Source organism: Melopsittacus undulatus, chromosome 1, assembly GCF_012275295.1.
Source record: "Melopsittacus undulatus isolate bMelUnd1 chromosome 1, bMelUnd1.mat.Z, whole genome shotgun sequence".
In the NCBI taxonomy this organism is placed as follows: Eukaryota; Metazoa; Chordata; class Aves; order Psittaciformes; family Psittaculidae; genus Melopsittacus; species Melopsittacus undulatus.
In genome coordinates, this window is record NC_047527.1 from 20,268,033 (window position 1) to 20,292,361 (window position 24,329).

Genomic DNA, 24,329 nt, shown 5'->3' on the forward strand with positions numbered 1-24,329 from the left:
TGATTGTAAATACTGTAAAATATTGTTGAGCTTTGTTGTAAGAATAGTCTCCAGTGCCAGTTTGATAACTAACTTTATATATGTATGCTTCTTCAATGTTCAAAATGATGAATCTAGTACAAATTAACTCGTATTGTGATGCAAATTAAATTTTGTAGTTTCCCGGGTTGATGTGGTCAGAGTCACCAATGATTGCCCTTGTGCACAGCAATGCATAGCATCTCTCCATAATTAATTTCTATTTTCATGGATGTATACTGTTTAGGAAACAAAAATCTGGGACTGAGTAAGACATTTTGAAAGATAGCTAGTGTACCGCAAAAATAGTAACAACAATTACAGTTTTTTGATGAGACCAATATGGCAATTAGAAATTCATTGGTGTTAATTTCAGTAAAAGTCATTTCCCATTCTTTAGTTAAAAGCAGTAATACAAAACAAGGAGTTCCAAGCAAAAAAAAAAAAAAAAAAAAAAAAAGAAGAAAATTCTCAAATTATTGTATGAATGACATAAACAAAGCCCAAATGTTTTGCTGAAAGATATTCAGCTTGGACAGGTTAAAACCACCTTAATGTAAAAGCTGTGTAAACTCTTAAATATCAGAAGGCTCTCAAGCATTTGAAATATTCACTATAATGCTTTATTCATGCTTATTCATGTTTATTCATGTTTTCAAGATTATTTCTTTTATCTCTTGTTGCTAGGTTCCTACTATTTACAACTGTGGAATTTTTCATGTTAGTTTCAAGCATGAAGTACAGTGTGTGGGTGCATATTCATCTCTGCCTATGTCAGAGGAAGATTGATATCCCTTCCTCTTCCATCATTGACCTCAGGAGGGGAGAGATGGCTCTTCAGTGAGCGTAATCTTTTTTCTGGGTGACAGTGTGATACTGGAATTGAAGCATTACTTCTCAAATTCTGTGGGTTGGTAGTTTTCCTAGTCAAAAATATAAGTCAGAGCCCAATTCCTTTTTTGCCCCTCATTTAGCTGGAGACCAAAGGCCTGATACAGTTTGCTGAAGACAGTAGACATAATTCTGTTGTCTTCAGTGAGGTATGGCTCAGACCTTAAAAGCTAAAATCAGTCACATAGACTGTAAAGGGATACTAGTTCTTATACTACTATAAGCAAACTTTGAGGAAATAACTTAAGTAACTGCCTTCTCTCCTCCATGCCAAAGTCCCATCTATGTCTGCTCTGATCTTTAGCAACACCACTTACAGAAGGATCTTCAGACTGTAGCAGCATGCTTTTCATGTACATCAGTACAGCTACAGTGCTGCTGAGTATCCAACAGGAAATCCAAGGTTTCCATGTTGTGACTGTGAGAGGTACAGGTTAACAGAAGTCCCCATCCTGTTCTTTTTGGGGGGCCCTACCACTCTGTTTGCCAAAAGCAATGGGTCTATAGTTCACAACTTGAGAGGGCCAAAACGAGCACCTCTCTGTGAGAACTCTGTCTCACTGGGTTGTTTCTTCATCACTGTGACAAACACGATCTTGAATCTTGCTCAAATAGGTAGAAGAACTCTCTGATTCCACAGAAGGGCCTTCTGATATATCTGTGTGCATGACAATCTTGTTCTCTTGAGTGGGAAGACAAAGAGGATCTTCTGCCTTCTATTGCGTAAAGTCTTTCCTAAAATGAGAAGACAAAGTTGCAGAGTGCTGGTGTCAGGCAGTGCAGCTCCCTGTCCTTGTTAGGACTATTTGATGTGAACTTACCAGGGAAAACTAATGTGGCCCATTCCTTTAGCTGGTAATGCCAATGGGAAAGCAAGGCTAAAAAATGTGATTTAGGGATATACCATTTATACTGCCACTTAAAAATGCTTTTATTCTAAGTGTACTAAAGACTAGAGATCATGTGCTGTAACTGTAACTATGCTGTTACAGCTAAGGAAATAAGATTTTCTAATGCAGATCAGTGTCTTGAAGTAAATATAAAGGAAAGCAGTATCTTACTAAAAAGTAATTTTTTAAAACAAGGTTCCCCTTTTAAAAGAGTGAGTAGAAAAATATGTACTTGGTCAGATTACAAGAAGCTTGCTTAGACTTAGAAAGTTAGTGCCTCCTACCATCAGTAACAGCTTAGGTCTCCTCTTAGTGAGAGGAAGGGCGTGTCCGTAGCCGGGGGTATACAGACTGTCAAGCTAATCCTGATCACAGGAGTGCAGCTAAAAAATGTGGGCTGTTCAGCCAGCTCATGCAGGGCAGCTCAGGTCCAGACTGTAGATAGTATAGCTGATGCAATGCTATGCCTGATTCAATAGGGTTCTTTCTTGCAGTTCTGTTTCCTTCAGATTCAAAGGGTTCTTTCTTGCAGTTCTGTTTCCTTCAGATCATAGCTGGCCAGTATTTATGTCCTGTATGATCTTAAGTACTTCTGAAACTTTTACTAGAATAAGCACACAGGGACCAATTTTTCAAGCCCATGAATGTTAGTTGGTGTTTCTCAAGATTGTAACAGAATTCTCATAAGTGGTAAAGTAGAACACAATTGCATATTCTTCCTTCTTATAAAGTAACTCATGTGAAAATAGTTTTGCTAGACAGTTTGGATATCTGATGATGAAATCACCAAATCCACAACTATCTGCCAGCAGCTCAGAGGTGTCAGAAAGGCCCATCAGCAGCTTTCTGCTTACTGTTTTTGTTGAATGAAGGGAAACTTAATAAATGGAAAGACTTGATTTATTACTGCATTACTTCACTTTTATGCCTATAGGCAGAAGCCAGTTGAGCTAGAAGAACTTAAATGCAGAATTTCCTTGCTGCCAATGAAGCTAAAAGAGCTTTAATTCAGAATTTCCTTGTTATTTGGATTAAAGTAGAATCTTGATATTATTGTGCCCTTCAGGCTGGCTAGTCACGGTCCAAGTGAAATGTGAGAAATTGCACAGTCAGCAGAAGAGTCCAGATGTAGTCTGTTAAAACTGCAATGTTCAAACTCAAAATCACTCGAGGAAATGACTTGCACTTCTTCCCAGTCATGGGAATGAAGGGAGCTGCTCAGGTCGAATTCTGACTGCAGAAATACTGTCATCAGCTGTGGTACATGAGTTAAAATTGTCTCAGCATATAAATGAGCTTGGACACTTTTCATTTTATGTTATAAAACTGAGATAAGAAAATTATTTATGGAAGATAAACATTTACTCTTTTCCTATCATTTTAACTTTTATTATTTATAGCTATGTCCTAATGATTCATAGTTCAGGTTTACTTCGGATGGAAGTTTCTCTAGCTTGTTTAGATATAGTAGGAAATACCACCACAACACACTCCTCTCCCTCCCTCTCCTGCTGACTTTGCTTATGAAAAATCTGTCCAAAGCCTAACAGGTTAATATAGGAGATTGTTTATATATGCAGGATGTTTCTGTGTATATCAGGGTTTGTTTCAATCTGCTCTCCAATACTGTGTTTGGAGTTCCTCTGGGAAGGCCAAGATCCCCCTGACTCCTGCAACAGCTCTGAGTTGGGAAAATACTAATCTGACTCAAACCTTCTCTTTCAGAGTAGTCATATCACTTCTATGGATGGCCTCATATTCAGTGCTTTAGGTTTTGTAAATAAGATGCAAAAAACAGTAAATAACTGCTTAAGTCATGAATTCAAGTCCAAACAATAGTGGTGGTCTCATCCTTGAGTCCAAGTGTAAATCTATAATACATGTAATAAGTGGGAATGGGAGCTTAGAATGCTTCAAATGAAACCATAAATATGAGACATGTCAGAGCGTGCTGAGATGGTTATAGCAAATTAATAATGCCAAGAGGGAGTCTTTAGGTCATGGAAGAAGTTATACTATGTAGTACTGGTGTAAATGTACAGTACGGTAATGTCAGAGCAGGTATTTAAACCTTGTAGAAATGACAGTAGAATTATGAAGTTTAAATTATATGAGGACTTTTTGCAAGTCTAACACAGAAGATTTAAGGAATGGCACTATTGCAGTGGGAAACATATTTTGAAAAGAACTGAGTCCTATGGTAGTAAGCTGTGCCAGTGTAGCAGTTATAATTCAGTAATTCACAGAAACACCAGAATCTAATATACAGAGAGAAATCTGCAAAGGTTTGCTATGTTGTTTTCTATCAGTACTGTGAATATTTGACTTACACACAGGAATACAGCAAAAGTTCATTGTCTTGTATCATCAAGCCATTACCAGCTGAGCCCCTGCTGGGGGGGAGTTGTTCTAGTAAAAATTGTGCCTCAAGTGAAATCTAGGATCCACAGCAAGATACCTACTGTCTGCAGGGATCCTTGCTGAAATCCATCAGAGGCTGCCTGTAACCAGCACCAAGCAGCCTATGAGGGGGTGCGTGAAGTCCTTTCTTGGGTTCTTTGGAGACAATCAGTCAGGGGCATTATCACCAGTCACCTACAGAACTGCAAAGTGGCTGGATCACCTCCTCAGGGAGTGAAACATCTTGTTTCATTTCCCGTCCTGTTCTGATGGGTTTCAAACCCATGTTTCCTAGGAGGAAAAAATAGCGAAAATGTTAGCTCTGTCTAAAGGCTAACAGCAGGTGTTGGTTGGTGTCCTAAGGATCCATGCAGCAAGAGCGAAAGATTAAAATTTGGGAGATAACATTTAAAATTATTGGTATTTTTTTCATTTGGGAAATGTTTTTACATTCTTTATTTTATGTCTTGTGCCATATTGTTCTTCCTGGAACAACTATAGCCTGATGATTAAAAGTATCACCTTGCAAAGTCTGTATGCTGTATGTATTAACTTACATAGTCAATAATTTCAGAGCACCGAACAGGCACTACCAAGAAATTTATGGATCTTGAAAATAATTAATGCAACTGAGGACTGTGTTCCTTTTGAAATCTCAATCACAGGCCTAGTAAACAATGTGTAAACCCCATTATAATATATCTGTCACCAATTTATCTGTCACCAATTTCATTAAAAACTTTGACCAAGCAATGTTCTTATGAGGAAGTATATTGGGAGATCACTAGCAGAATATTCAGAACAGAGATGCTGTGTTATAGGTTATTTTAGTATGTCTTTCCATATGTTAGTATTTAATTTGAAACACTTATTCAAATTTAGATCCATTGCCATCAAAAAAATCTGCAACAGACAAAACACAAGATATGCTTTTTTATGTTGTTTGATGATGATACTACTGCTTTATATTTTTTAGGAAAGGTGGTTTACGGGGAGCCTATTGCTGCTAGTCTTGGCACCGATGGCACCCACTACTGGAATAAAGACTGGGCTCATGCTGCAGCATATGTCATGGGGCCTCCCCTGAGACCAGATCCATCTACTCCTGGTTTCCTCATGAACTTACTGGCCAAGTAAGCAGATGAACAAACAGTGACAGCTGATGTCCAAATACACAGCAAAATTCTGTCTGTAGTATATAATAACAAGTTGATGCCCTGGAGATTTTCAAAGTACAGAATGTTAACACTATCAGGAAGGAGAAATGCAAGGTGAACCCATAGATGAAAACCATTTTTTGTTGCAGGAATTAGAAAGTGTTCAGATTTTGTTTCTCTGGACTATTGTGGCCTCTGTCCCCATTGATTTTAATCAATAAGTCTTGCCTTGCTAATACTGCATCAAAAATTGAAACATTACCAGGGAGACAGTAAGGTTGTAAGTCAGGGGAAAATGTGTAAAAAGTGGGGTCACAGCTAGGAGTTCTGGATTTTGTTATCAGCTTCCTTTTTCACTCGAAATTTGGATGCTATGTAAAAACTAAGCCTGCTGACTTCTGAAGATAGATGTAAGTTATCCACTTCTCCTTTCAGAAGGAAGTAAGAATAGAAATATTGTTCAGATACCTGCAGTTAACAGCATGTGTGGTTTGCTGGTATTTCATTATCAATATAACTTAACTCCACAAAAGGGTTGAATTTGACCAGTGTGTGAAGATATGCCTGAACACTGGCTGATGCTTGTGCAGACCTGTGGCAATTTCAAAGGGTATAGTGACTCAGTCTAAAATTGCCCCAAGTGAAGATAGAACCAAGGCTCTTACTCTGGGCAAAGTGTGTTAGTCCTCCATTTGTGGGACACCTTTGTTATATCCAAAGTAAAAGTGTTATTTTTGCTGATTGGTTTCTTCTGAGGGATTTCTGAAGAGGAAGCTACTTTAAGGGGAACTGGCTGTACTGTGGAGCTACTCTTGGAGGATGGGACTGAAAACAGGAAGGCAGGACATACCAGTTTTTCCTTGCAGCATGGATGGCTGGATCTACTAAGCTTTGCAGTGGTTTTTCCCATGTGGCACTGTCTGGTACATGCTCTATTTCATAAAGAACTTTATCTCTCCATAGTGATGACCTGTCTGTGACAGGGACTGACAACTGCACCTTTGACACATGCCAGAAAGCTCAGGGGAAGGATGACTTCACAAAAATCCCTAATGGAGTGAATGGTGTGGAAGACAGGATGTCAATCATATGGGAAAAAGGCGTTGTAAGTATATCAATTTTTCTGGGTTTGACTGTAACAGTTTGTTTTCTCCTTCTGTTGTGGTTTAAGCCTAGCCGTAACTCAGAACCATGCAGCCGCTCTCTCATTCCTCCCTCTTCCTCCCCCCTGCTCCCAGAGGGATGGGGAGGAGAATCGAAAGAATTCAAATCCCATGGGTTGAGATAAGAACAGTCCAGTAACTAAGGTATAACACAAAACACTACTGCTATCACCAATAATAATAATGATAAGTGTAATAACAAGGGAAGAGAATACAACCGCTCACCACCCACCAACCAATACCCAGTCTGACCAAGCAGTGATCTAACCCTTCTGGGTAACTGCCCCCAGTTTATATAGTGGGCATGATGTGCTGTGGTATGGAATACCTCTTTGGTCAGTTTGAGTCAGGTGTCCTGTTTCTGCTTTCTCCTGGCTTCCTCTCCTCCCTGACAGAGCATGAGACTCACAAAGTCCTTGGTCAGAGTAAACATTACTGAGCAGCAACTGAAAACATCGGTGTTATCAGCGTTGTTCCCAGGCTGAAAGTCAAAAATACAGCACAGCACCAGCTAATAAGGAGAAAAATAACTGCTACTGCTGAACCCAGGGCACCTTCCTAGTAGTTGGTGCAGTGCTGTGTTTTGGCTTTAGTCTAAGAACAGTGCTGACTGGTAACATACCCATGTTTTAATTGTTGCTAAGTAATGTTTACCCTGATGAAGGACTTTTCCTTCCCTCATGCTCTGCCAGTGAGAAGAGACACAAGAAGCCAGAAGAGAGCAGAGACAAGATAACTGACCCAAACTAGCCAAAGGGGTATTCCATACCACAGCACATCATACCTGGTATATAAACTGGGGGGAATCACCTGGAAAGGATCTATTGCTGCTCAGGTAGGGTTCGGTATCAGTTGGCAGGTGGTAAGCAACTGTATTGTGCATCACTTGTGTTTATTGGGTTTTTCCCTTTCCCCTTTTAGTTTCATATTCTCTTCCCATGTTATTTGCCTTATCACTATTAGGAGAAGTAGTAGTAGTAATTTTGTATTACACCTTAGTCACTGGACTGCTCTTATCTCAACCCGTGGGAGCTACATTCTTTCAATTCTCCTCGCCATCCCATCAGGAGTGCGGGAGGAAGAAGGGGAGGGAGTGAGCGAGCGGCTGCGTGGTTCTGGTTCTGAGTTACCGGCTGGGCTTAAACTGTGACATCAATATATATGAACATGGAAGTAATTGATTTCTCCAACAAAATATAATCTCTCAGCAGTTATCAACCCTCCAGTTTTATCAGGTGTATATATCATAGGATAAATCCTTTGATAAAAAACCATAATAGAGTCCTTACTATCTTACTATCTATCTCTCTCTTTATGGTCCTGGGAGTTAGAAGATTCTTGGTGTTTAAAATACAACACAACAGAATCTTTTCCGTAGTTTAGAAGCAAAGGACTGCTATTGTTTCAGCAATAGTGCACAGTAGATTTACTCGCAGCATTTCTTTTAACAAGTGAAAGGAAAGTAGAAGGAAAGAGTTATCCACAGTTTCAACTTCGTCAGTTCTATATTTTTTCCTCTTTGATCTTTCTCAAACTTAGCTGTTGGAGAAGCTTCAGCACTGGGTGTGTGCCTGTCAACTTCTAATTTGTGTTTTCGACCAGAGGGAACAAGACAGGGATAAGAAATGCTTCTCTAACATATGGCTCAGTCCTGTGATATGGTGAGATAAGCACCTTCAAGTCCCATTGACTTCATATTGTCAGTGCCAACACAAGAATGGTAAAGACATGGTTCAGAATCTCTCTTTTATCTGATTTGGGATTCCACTCAAGTTGACATGTACAAAGCAGACTTCTGCCTATATTCACCTGTGGCATAGCTCTAGTGTGATTATTTATTGTGTAAATTGGAATGTAATCTAGCTTGTGGTTCGTATAAAAGTAAGACATGAACATGTACACCAGTGCTGCTTTTGAACAGTCCATCTTGTTGGGCAAGATAATGTTTCAGAAGGTTCTTCAATCAGGAATATCCTCTCTTTTCTTACTTGTAAAATATTACACAGCTGTGAGAATTTGTGTGGAAAGCTTTCCTCCCTTCTCATACACCATTAGTTAGAAAAGCAGTGTTCACCACTCATTCTTTTCTTCTTAGATGCTCAAAGGCCACCATACAAACACACTTTTATGACATTCTGATTCCTAGACTGACCTGTGCAGTATATCTGCCAGTGTATCTGGTTTTCCAAATAAAGAGCAGTCACAGAGGTTGGATTAAAACTAGTTATGTAGCAGTGAGCATATGTCACATCAGCAAATCTGATTTTTATACTGCTTGTTCTCAAACATTTACTGACAAGTTCTATCTTCCATGTTATTGCTGAAGGCATTTGCAAATCACCTTTCCTATGTTACGCACTGTACCTTACCTCTCCTTTATCATCTTCTAGGCTCTCCCTATACTGTCTCACCATTTTGTAAAACCTAGATACTTGTTATGAGAGATGTTATGTCTCCTGAGGAGACTGCTGAGCAGCACTACAGATGAAAAGCCAGATAAAAAAAATTATTTCAGGTGACTTGGACAGGATCCACAAAAGTTTGAATTTAAAATTGTCTTTTTCCTTTTGTTTTGGGATAAAGTAAAATAAGGTTATAGTATTCAGTGAATGTACATTGCAGTTTGTGCATCTCAGACAAATAGTTATTTTTATTTCTTTTAAACTCTTCAGTATGACATTAAAAAAAATATTGATGTGATGCTGGCAGAGATCTGTCACTCATCCTACCTTTTTCAATAACAGAAACATTTGTTTCATTCCTTGTTTTAAAAAGTAATGAGTTTGCTTTTGTGTACTCTTGTGCAGCACAGTGGAAAAATGGATGAAAACAGATTTGTAGCTGTTACCAGCACAAATGCAGCAAAAATTTTTAACCTTTACCCAAAGAAGGGGAGAATTGCTGTGGGTTCTGATGCTGACATCGTCATTTGGGATCCCAAAGCTTTGAGGTATGTAAGGGCAGTTATTTCCTACCATCCAGCTTCTCTGAAGGAAAAAATATCTCAAAGCCTCTGTGCAGCAATAAGCCTCTGAGTTGAGGTTATGGTGGTTTTTGATAGCACTTCACATGAATTATTTACATGTTATTTGTATCCTGCAATACTGTAGGTAAGCATCTCTAGGTGGATTTAAAAAAATTCTCCTAGATTTCTGACCAACTGCAAAAATAACGAGGTCTGTACATTATGCTACCAGGACTTGGTATCCTGAGAGTAAAGATAACCATGCTGGGTTCTTAGAGTAACTCTGTTAAGTGCTTCCTCCCACTGCAAAGAGCAGGGAAAGAACCCTGTGCTCCTGAAGGATGACCTATTACAACCTTGTGTTTTGAACTTACAGCTATTTCAGACATATTTAAAAGTGGTCAGGTCTGTGATGGATGGTGAGAGTGTGGGGTCTTTCCCTCCTAATATCTTTTCCCTAGCTGAGAGAGCAAATACAGTGGTAAAGCCAGGAGTGAGCTTAGTTCTGAACCTCAAGCTGCACATACTTATGCTATTATTTATGGAGTTTTCTGATTCTGTGCACAGTAAGTCTGTTAGAACAGAGCTTGTCACACCAACAACAGATGCACAAAAAGTGTGCTGTCTCACTCTGCAAGACTTGATGACATGATGCATTTTTGCTACGAAGCGTCTTTCTAGGAGCCTCAACTCAGCATACTGTGCATTATAGCTGATTCCTGCCTTCACACCATCAGATAGCTACAAACTCAGGTCACTACATATTTGTCAGGAATTACATGTCTTGAGTCTTCCTCTGGCTCTTATGGCCATAATGGTCTTGTTTAAACTGCCTGGAAATGATCTGGCAGCTGACTGTCACAGAGCTAGCTCACTTGGGAATTGGCCTGTGGGCTGTGCAAGTGCATCTCCTGTCTTCAAATGCTGAGCAGGTTGGCTTAAATCTGCAGTCACTTTAACCCCTGAGTCTTACATCTGACCACATCCAGCCCTGCACACAGCAGCAGCAGGAGGTCAGGGAGTGTGCTGGGCTGGTTCTCTTGTCTTGAGCTCAGCTCTAGTGAGAGTTATGAGCATACAACTGTGCTGAAGACCCACATTGACCCTCCTTGAAGTCTCATCATTGTCATCCAAATAGTAAATCCACATCACAAGCTACCAGAAGCCCTAGATGAGTTTTGTGGGCTGTTGGGCATGATGACAGTATGGCCAGCTTTATTGAAGGTTATCACAGTGTTTGATTTTCCTGAACTGTTGTAACTGAGATGGCATTAGATTTTCAGCCTTTGGGTTTTTTTTTTAAAGCCAAATGGAGGCACAAAAAGCCTAATCCTAGATTTACCTTGCACAAACAAAATTTTCTTGATCAATCTTCTTATTTTTTAAGTTTTGACAATGCAATACTCACTCATTTCGGTACATTAATGAGTACCAAAAACATGTGAGAGTTAGAGGAAAAACATTGTGTTTTAAATTGCAAAGCTTGAGGACATGCAGGTTGTTACTCAGAGGTCCCACAAAAAAACTGGCAGCACCAGCAAAATAAGCTTCAGGAGTGTCAGCATCTCCAGTAAACATAGAGGCCTGCCTACAGCTGGGTCAGAGAGATTTTCGTGTGCATTATGCCTTTCTGGATGTTGAGCAAGCATATTTTGAGATGCTAGCAATGAGTATTTCAGTACAGTGGGGCTATGAACTCTGATTATAAAATCCTGAAGGATTCATTTCTGAGCTCAACTTCTGCTCTGCCTGGGGACAACTGAATCTAGAATAGCAGAATTCTGACATTGTTCTCAAGTTGCTTCGTCAGCTCCTGTAATTATTTATCCTTTTGCCTCTCAAATGTTCCTTCTGCCTCCTTTCACTCTCTTGAGTGCTCAAATTGCATTTTGCTTACTGCAGCTATGAAGGTGCAGTTCTTCAAATATTTTTTCAAACATTAAACCACATTTTCTTACTGAGCAAACTGAATATAAGTTCAGACAATGCTTTTTTCCTGATTTGGTACTGTTCCCACTCTTTATCCCTTTGGCTTTTCTGGAAACAAGCCTCTCTACCAGCTACAACTGTGTGAACTATGTGAATAAGTATAAACAAATCTTACTAGTGCTTGTCTATTCATTTCACTACAAATCCTGAAGAGGGCATTAACAGCCCAGCAGAAAAAAATGGATCCAGGTAATGGACCTCAGCCTTTTAAGGTATTACACAACGTGCATCTTTGTGCTTTGTTGACTCTAAGGAGTGATTTTCAGTTTCACAAGAGACTTATTTCTCTTTCTTGCTAAGTCCTTCCTCTTTCGAGTATGACTGCTTTTCTTGTTTGTAAATCTAAATCATGTAAGAGGAAAATACAGTTTTCCAGTTCTGATTTGATGCTGTGTTCCTGTAGTCTTAAAATAGTGGCTGATACTAGCCTAAAGAGTTAGATGATTGCTGAAGTATTGCTGTGAGGAATTGGTGTTATAAGAATCTATGAGAGAAAATTTATAATGATGATTCATAAATCCTTCTGAAAGGTACTGAAGCTCTTAAAAAAATAAATACTTATATTCCTACAAAATCAGCTTCATTTTCCCTCCCACATCATAGCATAATAGCAACATGTTGGGTGCTATCTGGGCAGTCAGGATTTTCTCTTTCTAGGTTGCAAAAACCTAGTGAATTCAACATGACAGCTCTGCAAGCTGCGAGCAATTTCAATTCAAGGTTCCACTTCCAGAACTCTGCCGATTTAGCTGATACTCGCCTTCTACAGGTCAGCTACAATGACTGGCCTGTTTCTGTAGTGTTTTATGGTAATTTCTGCAGAAAAAGTTATATGAACAGTTATGAGGTTTGCTACACTTTTTAAAAACTTCTAAATACTGGTTTAGCAGGTCTGCATGAAAGAAAGCATTAATGGGAAGAAACAAACATAAATTAGAAACTTGTTTAGTAAAAAGGTAGGCTGTGAGTTCTGACATTAGGTCTATTTCTTAGCTTCCTTATTGCATATTCATTAAAGAACACACAAATACCAAAGTAACCTGTTGGTTTGTTGCATCCATGTGCTATCAGTCACCATCTTGCAAACCTTGACACCCTCAACATCCCTGTGCACACATTACTGTTTTGTGAGTATTCCTTGGAAAAACGGATGTAGGCAGCAAATATGTACAGTCTTATTTTAATCTGTTCTTTCATCAGGAATGTTCACAGGCTTCCTTCAGCTACACACAAATAATATAACAGCCCTAAGTCTGTGAAACAAAAGCAACTGTAAAGACTATTCCAGAAGGAGGAGTAAGCAAGGGAAAGGGAATGTCACCTGTCAGCAAGTTAGTGTTCCCTGTAGCTGATGCCTTTAGCTATTTGAAAGCAAGCAAGAATACAGAATCTCTATGGCTTGTTTCAGAAATGCTCAGCAAGGAATCTAAATACTGCAGTACCCAATTCAGACAGTGGAAAGAGCTGAGCATCCTTTGTAATGTAGGGGCAGAAGGTGCTAAAGATCTCATAAAACAGATTAAGCTCCTGGCAGATATTAGGGCTCAATAGACTCACTGTAGCCTCTCAGACCCTTGGAAATAAGCCCTGGATCAGGCCCCAAAGGCAAGATCAAACACCCATAGGGATAAAACCACTTGTCTCAAATGGAGATTTTCTAAGTCCAGCCACTTCATTATAACAATGTGCAATCTGGGAAACCTCACCCATCAGGTTTTTACCACTCACTAAATAGACCCTAAAAGGTCTTTTGAATGCAGAAGCAGAACTGGCTGTGCTGTAGCAGTCTAACATGCCATCCTACTTGAGCTCTGATGGAGTGTCCCTTCACAGCAGGCCCTGAGAGTGCCCCACATGTGCCAGTGGAGTTGGCATCAACCCTGATAGTAGGCCAGTCAGTGGTGGCTGCAGCCCCATATTCACAGCTGATGGAACAGGGTTCATGATTAGCAGGGAATGCAGGAGTTCTCAGATGAGTAGGAGAGGGAGGGAAAGCAATGTGTTACTCTATAATCTACCTGCTACGACATGACTAGGGAAGATATGGTTAACAGCCTGTTTCCAGTGTTTATGCATTTTAGGGGAAACAGTCACTGGATGCGAATCAGGGAGGAGTGTCCAGGTCTGCTGGCATGTTTCCTCAATTACTTTTTTTGTGTATAGATATGTTCATGGAGAAAACTTTTTAATTTGTTAGAAGCGAAATCTGCAGCCTATGCCTATCTCATTTGTGTTCAAGTCTTCACCTTCAGAGTCTTAGCTGCGAACAAGTTAGAACATTTAAACACTCATTGCCTGTAATTTTTAATAAAATGAAAGGGAAAGAAACCAAGATTTTAGCAGATGATTAGAATAAATAATGCTGCAACTGTCTTACTCTTTTGATGAATGAGCATAATTTTGAATACTGAGTATATGGATAACTTCATCTAGACACAATAAGGCAAAATGAAATAATGTGGCATACAAATAAGTATTCATAGGAGAAGTATATTCTGGCATTTTCAATAGCCCCATGTTCTTTTGCACAAGTGGAAGCATGTGCATGCATGAATGTACACTAATTCACTAGAATCAGAGTTCCTGTCAAAGGACTGTTATCTCAAATTAAGGGGACATGGAGAAAGAAACAATAGACACAAATTAAAATACAGGAAATTCCATTTAAACATTAGAAGTAACTGTGGGTTGGTTTTTGTTTGGTTTTGGTTTTGTTTTTTTCCTGTGAGGATGATCACAGGTTGCCCAAAGAGATTATGGTCTTTTCATTTTTGGAGGTACTTAAAACCTGATTGGACATGACCCTGAGAAGCCTAGTTTAGCTGACCCTGATCAGAGCAAAGGCCTTGGAATAGATGATCTCCAGAGATGCTTTGCACCTTAATGACTCGGTGGTTCTGTGAACTGTAACAAAATAAGCCTCTCTGAGTGAGCATGATGTATGTTTCCCTAGAAACTTGCTGTTTCACCAAATGTCAGCTGCTGTCTTTAGAGAACTAAATTTTAGAAATGTTACACCCCAAAATTTAATTTTCTTATTTTCTCCTTATATAACCTTGCCTTTTTCTCTCTGGTAATCACTTCCAGCGCCTCTTTAGACATTGAATAGACTAATTTGTATTTGCCTTTCTTTTTATGCTTTTCTGAAAGCTTAATTTCTCAGTAGTGTTTCTCTCCTGAACACTGTTTGAGAATTTTCACTTCCATCCCATATCAGCTTGGAGTGATTGACAGGACCAGACTGATGGTATTCTTGAAAAATGAGTTACCATAATCAGAAAAATAATTCTGTTCTCACTTGCTACCCACTTCAAAATGATGAATTTTAGGAGATATGATTGCATAAAAGAAAGATCCCATCCCTCAAGTAAGTCACTTGGACTTTGAGATCCCAAACATTAACTCCCTGCCTCTTGCATCTGTTGTTTTATCCACAAATCTCCTCACTTGATATGGCTACTCATAGGCAACATATATTGAAAGATATTTTTAAAAAACTAGGAATACAGCTTTACGAAAAGCTGCCTCTGTGCATTTGCATGTACAGTCGTTGCAATTCCTTAATATAAAATAGGCCATCAGGTTTTTAATCCACATTGTAGGCTTACAGCTAGCATTTTTGCACATAGGTTTTAAGACTTTCTCTTCCTTTTCCTCTCTCTCTTTTTTCCCCTTTCTTTTCTTTTTAATAAAAATGACTCCAACATTAACAAAGTTCAACTTAATTAGTATTATAAATGAGTAATGGCTCAGGACAGCATGGAAAGGTGAACAGTCTATTTTTTCTAGATTTTAGAAAAGCAGTTTAACAATCTAGAGGGTTCAAAGGCATATGAAAGTGACGCTAAGAGGCAGCTCTCAAAGGCTGATCCTATTCAGAAAACTGGCATTTCTCACCTACCCCAGCTCCAAAAACCTTAGAGATACTGCACTGTAAGCACTGAGAGAAGTTGCTTACAGCTCAAATACTCACCCTTACATAAGCTGGGTTTCTATGGCAGCTGTCAATGAAGCAGTTGTTTTCTTGTCAACAATGGACTCATTATAGCTCATTATGGCTGCCTTTATTACTATGTTTTAAATTAATGAAGTAATTCTAAAATAGGTGTCTTCCCTTTACTGAGATGTTGAGCAGCTGTTCTTGCTTAAGGGCTGTCAACGACAGAATTCCTTCATATTCCTGTACCTGGAAATTTTCAAGAAAACCGTGTGAGGTATACATCCAGTTTCCATTGAAAGTAATTACATTTTTCATTTTCTTCTAACCACCCTGGAAATTAAAGTGATAACCCTTGCAGCACACAAAATCTTGGATTTCTTGGATTATAAATAGATTACAGGTGTTCTTACTATTAGCTGAAGTCAATAGTGTTCAGACATTCGGAGCAAACAGTGGAATTCCCAGCAAGCTGCCTGCTACTGAAATGGCTGATACAGCAGGAAAAAGTATGTGGCATAAGATTGCTGAGTTGTGAGCTTCATACCCCAATTCTGTTTCAATTGGCTGCTCTTCAACCTTCAGAAAGGGTAACGTGATCTAAGGCTTGTTTCAACACAGGAGTTATAAATGAGTTTTATACAAGTTTGTTGTTGAGATAAGCTCTGGGAAATGTGTTTTGTCATATTGTAAGGTTTAGCTGTACAAATTGAGGTTACTTTTAAAAGTCCTAACTTCCATTCATTTTGTATCTTTTTATGAAGGATGTACTTATCTGTGAGGCATGTTTACGTCTACTGATCCTACAGTAGCACAATTAAACAGCTCATGAGTTGAAGGATCTTATTTTTCTGTTTGTTTGCTCAGATTACCTTTTCCATTTTTCTTTTGTGTCCCAGTGTAACTGTGCAAATAGATAGGATATATACCCAGAGAATACTAAAGATAATTATATTAAGTTGTTGTTACTTACTGCCCTAGCAATTGGTCCCATAAGGCCGGTGCAATGAGCTAGAGGGATATGTTCACAAACTATCTGTAAGGCTATCATGACTCTCACAGATAAAGTTTTTTGATAGTGTTCATAGGACAGGTGAATACAAGAGAGGTCTGACTTCTATTGCTCACTCTTTCCACTGTGAATCCACAAAATGATGCTGATATTGGTAGACCAGGAATGCGTAAGTTTTCTGTCCTGTGTGTGCTGAATAAGGAAAAGTTTTTATTCCTATGGGCAGATTGTTGATAGAAAGTATTCCTATATCCATGGCTTTTGAAAAGTCAATCACCAGCAAGATTTAAATGTATCCCTTACTGGAACCAGTTTCTTAGTGAACCAGTTCAGCAAAATGATAGAAAAGGAAAACAAAGTATTCTTCCACAAATTCTTTTTTTTTTTTTTTCTCTGTGTAAGTAACCATTTGAAATATTTGGTTTGTGGTTACTTTTGAAAATGGATATATGTCAAGAAGGATACAGATTTTGTTGTGGTTTCTATATTTTCCTAAAGATGTTAACAGAAGTTTTATAAAATTCTTCTTCAAATACATTGATACTTTAATCTACTAATAGTTCATATTACTTTTGACTTTGATAATTCTTTTGCAGAAGATGTAGTCTCTGGAATAATGTTAATGCTATATATGCATGATAGGTTTTTGATTGTGAGAGCACCTGTTCTGGAAAATTCCAACTGCTAGACAAAAGCATGAAGCTTCCTTCCTTTCAGAAAATATAGATGACATTAAAAATATAACTCTCCATACTATAATAAAATAACAGGAAATTAATAAAATAATTCACTAAAATTCAAAATCACATTTTAGATAGAGTAACTAGTATGTAGCTTGGTAGGGAAAATAGATAATAAAAAAGGAATGCACAGCCTGCACTTCCAGGTGTAATGTCAGCTGTAGCATTGGCTCTGCTTCTGATGTAGTCAGTTAGGGTTGGAGAAATTGGCTCCAAAATGGTGACCATAAAGAGTAAGATCTATGTATAAACAAAGCAATAATACTGTAGTTCAAATGAGTACTTTTGAGGTTTAAAGTTTGCTTAAAACAATTGGAGGAAAGGTGTGTAGAAGTGTGATGTTCTCATTACTATTTAGCAGCATTGAGGTGTTTGGGCTGTCAGTTGCTGGATCAATCCAGCTCACATTAAGAGTTACCAAAATTCATTACCATCTACTGACTTTCCAGTGAAATAGTCTTTGTGTTATTCACGAGTCTCAATCTTTGAAACATTGCAGCCATGCTTTTAAAACTTGAAATTGCAAGTCATTCTAGTTAAAAGGTCGGAGCTTTTTCTGACCTTATCATGCATAGATATTTGCTTGACAAGGCAGAATGAAATCATGTTATCCAAATAACATATTACAGCCTGATTTTTTTTTTCAACCAACCTCTTTCTAGTAGAAAATTTTGAGTTTCAAGGCTGCAAAGTTCTGTCCTTTTGACTCCCTCTCCATTCTTTTGAAATGCAATTACTGTTCAGTGAAATGCTATTGCTGTATCCTATTTTTACAGCTGTTCCATGATGTACTGTAAAATGTTGTAGTTTAATAATGCTGCTAATTTTTCTTCCTGTATGAGTTTCTCAAAATTTTCTAATAAGGTGAAATGCAAGAATCAGAGCAATTGTGGATGTTGTTTTGTTTTGTAAACACAGGAAAATATCTGCAAAGACACATCATCAGGCCAACAACTTCAATATATTTGAAGGAATGGTCTGCCACGGAGTCCCAGTTGCGACAGTTTCAAGAGGCAAAGTAGTTTATGAAGGTGGAGCTTTCAGTGTCACAGCAGGACATGGAAAATATGTCTCCCGTCCACCATTCCCTCCATATGTCTACGAACGAATCAGGCAGCGGGAGCAGGTTAATTAAACTAATAAATCTCTGTAATGCTTTGTACAGCATGAGGATAACTAGCTCTTGGGAAGAGAAGTTTGGGGATTCAATAGTAATTTCCTTGCTAATCAAAATCTGCCAAGGTGGGAGAAAATGAAACTAAGGACTCAATTTTTATTGCTCTTTATCTTACAGAAAAATGTCATAGACTACTTCCTGCGCTTAGGGTAGTCTGTACAGCTTGTAGACTTAGCCTGGGTGCTTGTTGAAATAGACGTATCTCATTCCCAGTAAAAGTGGACAAAGTTTTGCTCATGAGTAATCTGACTAACTGCTACATTTTATCACTGGATTCACTGAAAAACAAACAGGCATGATATTATTTGCAGGAAGAAGTCTTAGACTGAAGAAGAAATCAGTAATTTTCTAACTCTTTCATGGATCAGATATTTGGAGTTAAACTCTGTAAAATATTGAAGAGTTAGCTCTGTTCCAGCAAGAATGTTTTATAAGATGAACATGTGCAAAAAGTGCACTGCTAGACCAAGCAAGACAACTCTCTTGTTCTTGTTTTTTGGGGGTTTTCTTGAGGCTTTTTATTGGTTCGTTTTTTTTTTTTTTAAGAGAAATATTGCTAAATACATGAAGATTGAATTTTCAGTGCCTATTTACCATGAAAGCATTAATGAATGCTTTTGCATGCTTAGTGTAACTCAGTTGTGATGAGCACTTTCAAAAGCAGCCAAAGTATATTTTAAAATCACAACCTTAATCAGTGTCATTCACTGCAAGACCTAAAAGTAGAATCAGACTAGCATCCATGTGAGATACAGCCCATTGAAATGCTTCCAAGATAATTCTGTATTTTATTTCCTGTTGTCTTGATGGATTGAGTAAGGCGTGTGAAAGTGACTGAGTGAGGCTTTCCTCCAAATCACCCTTTCAGAGGGGTTGATGGGCTGCCTGCATATAATGCAGTGGATAGGCAGGAAAGTCCCCTCCTGACACACAGGTTTTCCCTGGGGACTAAAAGAACAGGAAACAGATTATTGCATTTACTATTTCATTTTGGGGGTTTGGGTTTTCCAAACATTAAGGAACACTTTTTTTGGCACTAGTACAAGTCATGGTAAATTAGATAAACCACAGTTATTTTCAATTGCATTGCTATTAGCATCTAACTGTGCTGTTTCTGCTTTTATTTTGAAACCATATCCCTCATTTAAGTCTGTCCACAAATTATATATATTCTATTCACCTTTTCAATGTGAATGAACATTAATGTTTCTAGAGGAGAGGAAGGGCAAAGAAAATAATCTCTGCCTCTAGGACTTTCAAGGCCTAGTAGAAAAGTGAGCCAGTAGTCCTAACTGTGAATTTGTCTGAAGAAAAGATCTTCCCTTTCCACTGACTATGTAACTGAATTGAAACAATTGCTCCAAAGGTCACTGCTCACCTACAGTAGACTCATCCTGCATTTTTAATCCAGATAGATTGTCTTTGCAGTGTTCCTCTTAGAAATCATAATTTTATGGATCTGTCTTCACTGGGATATGTATCATGCGCAAAGTTGTATGTGCCTGTGAGTCTATTTAATCCATTGGACACTGAAGATACTAGGTACTCTGTTAATGCGTTTTGTTGTGCAGTGCTGATCCCTTTGGCTTTTAATGCAAAATAAATACCAGGTAATGGTAATAAAAGCTAGCTATTGAGAGCAGATTTGTACTGGCATTACAGCAGCAAAAACTTGGATCATTCTTTTTTGTGTAAGAGAACATTGCAGTTATTTAAGTCTCCAAGGGAAGGGAGAAGCATCAATAAAATGAAGTGTAACATGGTCAGTTGCTTTAAGAAAAAAAAAAAAAAGGTTTAGAATTGCTTTGCTACAGTGCTGAAGAGATCGAGCCAACCAGCTCCCGATGGAAGCTGAGAACTGAACAGATTAATCCCAGTGTAAGGGATCTTTACAAGAGAGAGGTTTGATGAAAGTGTTGGGATGCATAACATACAAAGCTGGGTTATCACATGACCACTATTTTCATGTGTCCAATTAGCAATTGCAAGGGGAAGACAAATAATAGTGAAAGATTTGTAATTTTTCTTGCAGGTCTGTCAGCCTGTTCCTGTTAAGAGAGCACCTTATACAGGCATGGTCTCAGAAACAGGGGTCACACAGAACCAGTAGGCTCATTCCCCAGTTTTGGCTCTTGAAGGTAACTGTCTCTTTTGATTAATGAAAACTTCTTTACTAAATGTTTCTCTGAAACTTCAAGAAAATGAAGTGTAGCAGGTCATCCAGATTGTGACAGGATTGTCTGAAATAAGCCCTCTCAGAAACTGAGTTTTCTTGCTGTCTTTAGATTTGATGAAAATGTGTGGCAGCCCAGGTGGGGAGGACCTCTTTCTGATTGGAGCCTCATTTAAAAAGCTCAATTGAGAGATGCAAATGGAGTTTAACTGCTAGACTAAGACATGGATATGAAGGTCCATAGAAAACCTGAGTTCAGTTATCACCAAGAATACAAAGACAGCATAATTGTTTGGCTTTCAAATTTACACGGAAGCAAACAAAGAAACAAAACCAGCTGGATGTAAAAAAAATATTCTTTAGTGTTCCTGTGTTACAGACAATAACTTTCCACCAGTTGTGCAGTTTGGTTAAGCTGATAGATCTGGTTTGCAAGAACCACAGCTGTCTTCTTGCAATAGAGGTGCTGCAGTCAGTGCCAGCAGTGGTATAATGGATGATTGAGCTATGTAAAGCTCAGCACTGCTAACAGGGGAATAACACCCAGCATCTCCCCTTCCCCCCTCTACAGTGTCCAGAGTGCCTAGTTTGGTATTGACACTCCCTGATCTTTATATGCCATAGTGCTCAGTGGATCTTTATGTGAGCTGATTTACTTGCCAAGCCAGCAGAAAACAATTAGCTTCTTTTTTCTGGGTTAGTTTTCTGTTGGCTTTGTGAGTTGAACTCTCTCTCAGAAGAACCTAGCAAGGGAACCTAGCAGTGCAACATATGGGTAGGATAAGGCATCTGGGAGAAGAACTAGGCAACACCTCACTCTTCAACTGTTTAACAAGCAAAAGAAATGCCCCAGGAAAAAATACAGCTAGGTAAGACCTTCAGCAATCCCAATTGAGACATGATGCTGCCGCAATCCAACTGCAGCTGAAGTGTTGTCTACTACAACAGGGGAGTTGCTTAATATGGGTTGAGGGGACACTGAGTAGCTGTAAACATGACAAAATCCAGGCTGCGTTTTGGGTGAAATGAGCTAGTTTGAGAAAGGATTTCCCAATAGATGGATGTAAAGCCCCTCACATAAAATGGGTCAGTTCTCATTGCTAATTGATATGAGGATAGGGACAAACCTTCAGTGGCAGGAGAATGAAGTTAGCTTTTTTCACATTTCATTGTAGCATTCCTTTAAAACTACCTCACAGTGAATCTCATCCAGGGCATCAGCAGCAGCAACAGGGTGCAGCATCCTGTTTGTTTTCCTCTGTCATAAGGGAGAAAGCTTTCCTAATAGAGAGGACTAAAGGCTAAAGCTGCAGTAGAATAAAGGAACAATAACATTCTCTCTAGCTCCTAGCACTCTTTCTCCATTATTACCTCTCTGAGTGACAAACTGCAAAGTGGAGAATTTCTTTTGAAAGATTATATTATATTGTCTTCTTCTTCTCTGTAGATAAAAGCAAATGAAAATGACCCTGCTGTCCCCACTAAAGAAGTGCATTTTGGTTCCAACAATCAATCTACAATCAACTTCTCAAGAGCCAATATGAAACAACAGCAACCAATAAACATTACACTGGGCTTTGTGCATGAAAGTTGTTATTGCAGTTTCTCTTTAAAAGGAAATTAATTGTAAAAATTGGAAAAATCTTTTTAGAAAGTGGAGTAATAACTACAATTATATTGTGGTAACAGTTTTGTAGGCTTTTAAAAGTAGGTAAGTTTGGGGATGATATTGCTTAATATTTATCTTTAGAAGGTATCAGCTAACCTATAAAGTAAAAGCAATGCAATGGCCTTTAAGCACATTTTCTACATTCTTGCTCTGTTAGGTCACAGGAGATGAATCCTAATTCTCTAATTTCACGTGTTAGGAAGATCTCTGTTGTGCTTAGCAATGCAGAGAATTCTGATAAAGATGCTGAATTTGATTTTTTGTTTTTCCCTTCTGGAACAGGTTAGGACAGAAAAATGCTGATTCAGAAGAGTTGTCACTATTCTAGAGCTGCTGCTACATGTCCGTATCCTTGTCTTTAAAGGAGTTTATAAATTTTGTCTCTGCAGAGCCAAGCATTTTTTGGTGTGCTCAACCGTTTCGTTTGCTACGCCCCAGGCAAAGCTATGCTAACCATATTGGTGAATTCACCTACAGTACTGTTTGGGGTTCTGGTGTTATGGAGAGACATAACCCACAACTTAAAGGCTTATGAAGTGGGAACATCAGAGCACAAACATAATGTATTGATTTCAAAAACGTTTTTTTTTTTTTTTACTAAAAAATGTGAGGTTTTTCCCAATGTAGCTAATACTTTGGATTGTGTGGAATAGAATTCCTAATTTAAAAAAAATCTCAATTTCTCGATTTATTTGATTTCCCGTTTGAGAGGTAATTGTATTCTTAGAAGCATGATTTTGTTACTGTTACTGTGTTTAGACAGGTTTTACCTTCAAAACCTATGGTGTTGTTTAAAGTTACATTTTCACATATGATAGCCCTTCTTTTTAAGCAACTGTTTAGAAATTAAGCCAACACAAAAACACCCATTCAGTGAGTTCATAGTTCTATGTGTGGAAACAGTATAACCTGCTTTTCTGTGCAACCCCTGGGCCAAACAGATACAGAAAGACTTTCATATTATAAGACAGATACAGAAAGCATGTAATAATTACTGTTATTTTTCATTTGCAGTGGAAAGCAGACTTATAGTTCCTGATGTATTCATAGGCATACAGTGATGTATGAGCTTGTATGAGAAACAAGCTCTTACTAAGTCTGTAATTCTTGTGTCTCTAAATAGCAAAGTAGAATTTTCTTTGTGAGATGATGTAGGGTAGTAATGGGGATGTTCAAAAAGAGCTAGTACAGGCTGCCATTTCTCAGGTTGTCTTTGGGGTGGCAGAATAGCAGAACCAGGCATCCAGCACTATTACAATGACTATTACAAGGGGGCGGAGTTCAGTGTTGACTTCTGTCCATGGTCTTCATCTGAGTTTGTTGCCTACTGTCCCTCTGCAACCAGCAGAGAGTTCTTCTCTGCAATCAGCAGAATGTTCTTCTGGAACATTATTCATCTCTGCATCAAGATCTAAACCAAGCTAGATGAACCTGTCCACTGTTGTTCTTCAGAATGAGATGAGTAGTTTTCTTGCAATGCCAGTTTGTCTCCATTAACTACAAAGAGTGTGACTAACTATGATGCAGATATCTACTCTGCAGCAGTCTTCTATGTAGCCTGTCTTTGCTTCTCATACCTGGAACTCTCTAGTATGAGGAATGCCTGCCTTGTATTTTGTCTTGTCAAGAGTGTGTGCCAATTGTGAATCCATTCTTTTTAATTAATGTTTTGCTTTGTAGAAAAGCAAAAATTTGGGAAGAGTAGGGGAAAAGGCAGGGGGGAAAAAAAGATCTATTTCTACTTTCAACTATATCTTATATTTGCATAGTCTTTCATCTGAGGCTTCAGGTTTTAGTAATTGTTAGAGCCTTGCAATTGCATGATATACCCATGAAACACGTAAAGGTAGTTAGAATAGATTTACAGTTGTGAAAACTATGGATGCTCAAACCTCTGAAATTACTCAAGTGATGGAAAATATATGTAGTTGCCTTATGTTTAACATCCATTTCTGGCTTAAGTGAGTTGCTGAGGGCCAAAATGATTCAATTATGACAGAAATGAAACTGAGGAATAAAGACTGCCAGTCCTTTGGATACTGTGGACATGCCCAGTACTTTCAAATGTCCTTTGGGTTCTTGGGATACTTACTGAGATCAAAGTCATACAAAAGACTGCAGATCATGAAAGCCCAAAGGAACCAAGAT

At 38.5% G+C, this 24,329-nt stretch overlaps 1 protein-coding gene across 1 annotated transcript in view; it reads left to right on the forward strand.

The window, feature by feature from the left end:
• Positions 1-20,449, forward strand: part of DPYS (dihydropyrimidinase) — a 31,779-nt gene extending 11,330 nt beyond the window's left edge. Inside the window, exons 6-10 of the mRNA XM_013129460.2 lie at positions 5,176-5,332; positions 6,320-6,461; positions 9,327-9,469; positions 18,081-18,288; positions 20,372-20,449. Coding sequence (XP_012984914.1) covers positions 5,176-5,332; positions 6,320-6,461; positions 9,327-9,469; positions 18,081-18,288; positions 20,372-20,449 — 728 coding nt within the window. The remainder of the gene's footprint in view (positions 1-5,175; positions 5,333-6,319; positions 6,462-9,326; positions 9,470-18,080; positions 18,289-20,371) is intronic.
• The last annotated feature ends 3,880 nt before the right edge of the window (positions 20,450-24,329 follow it).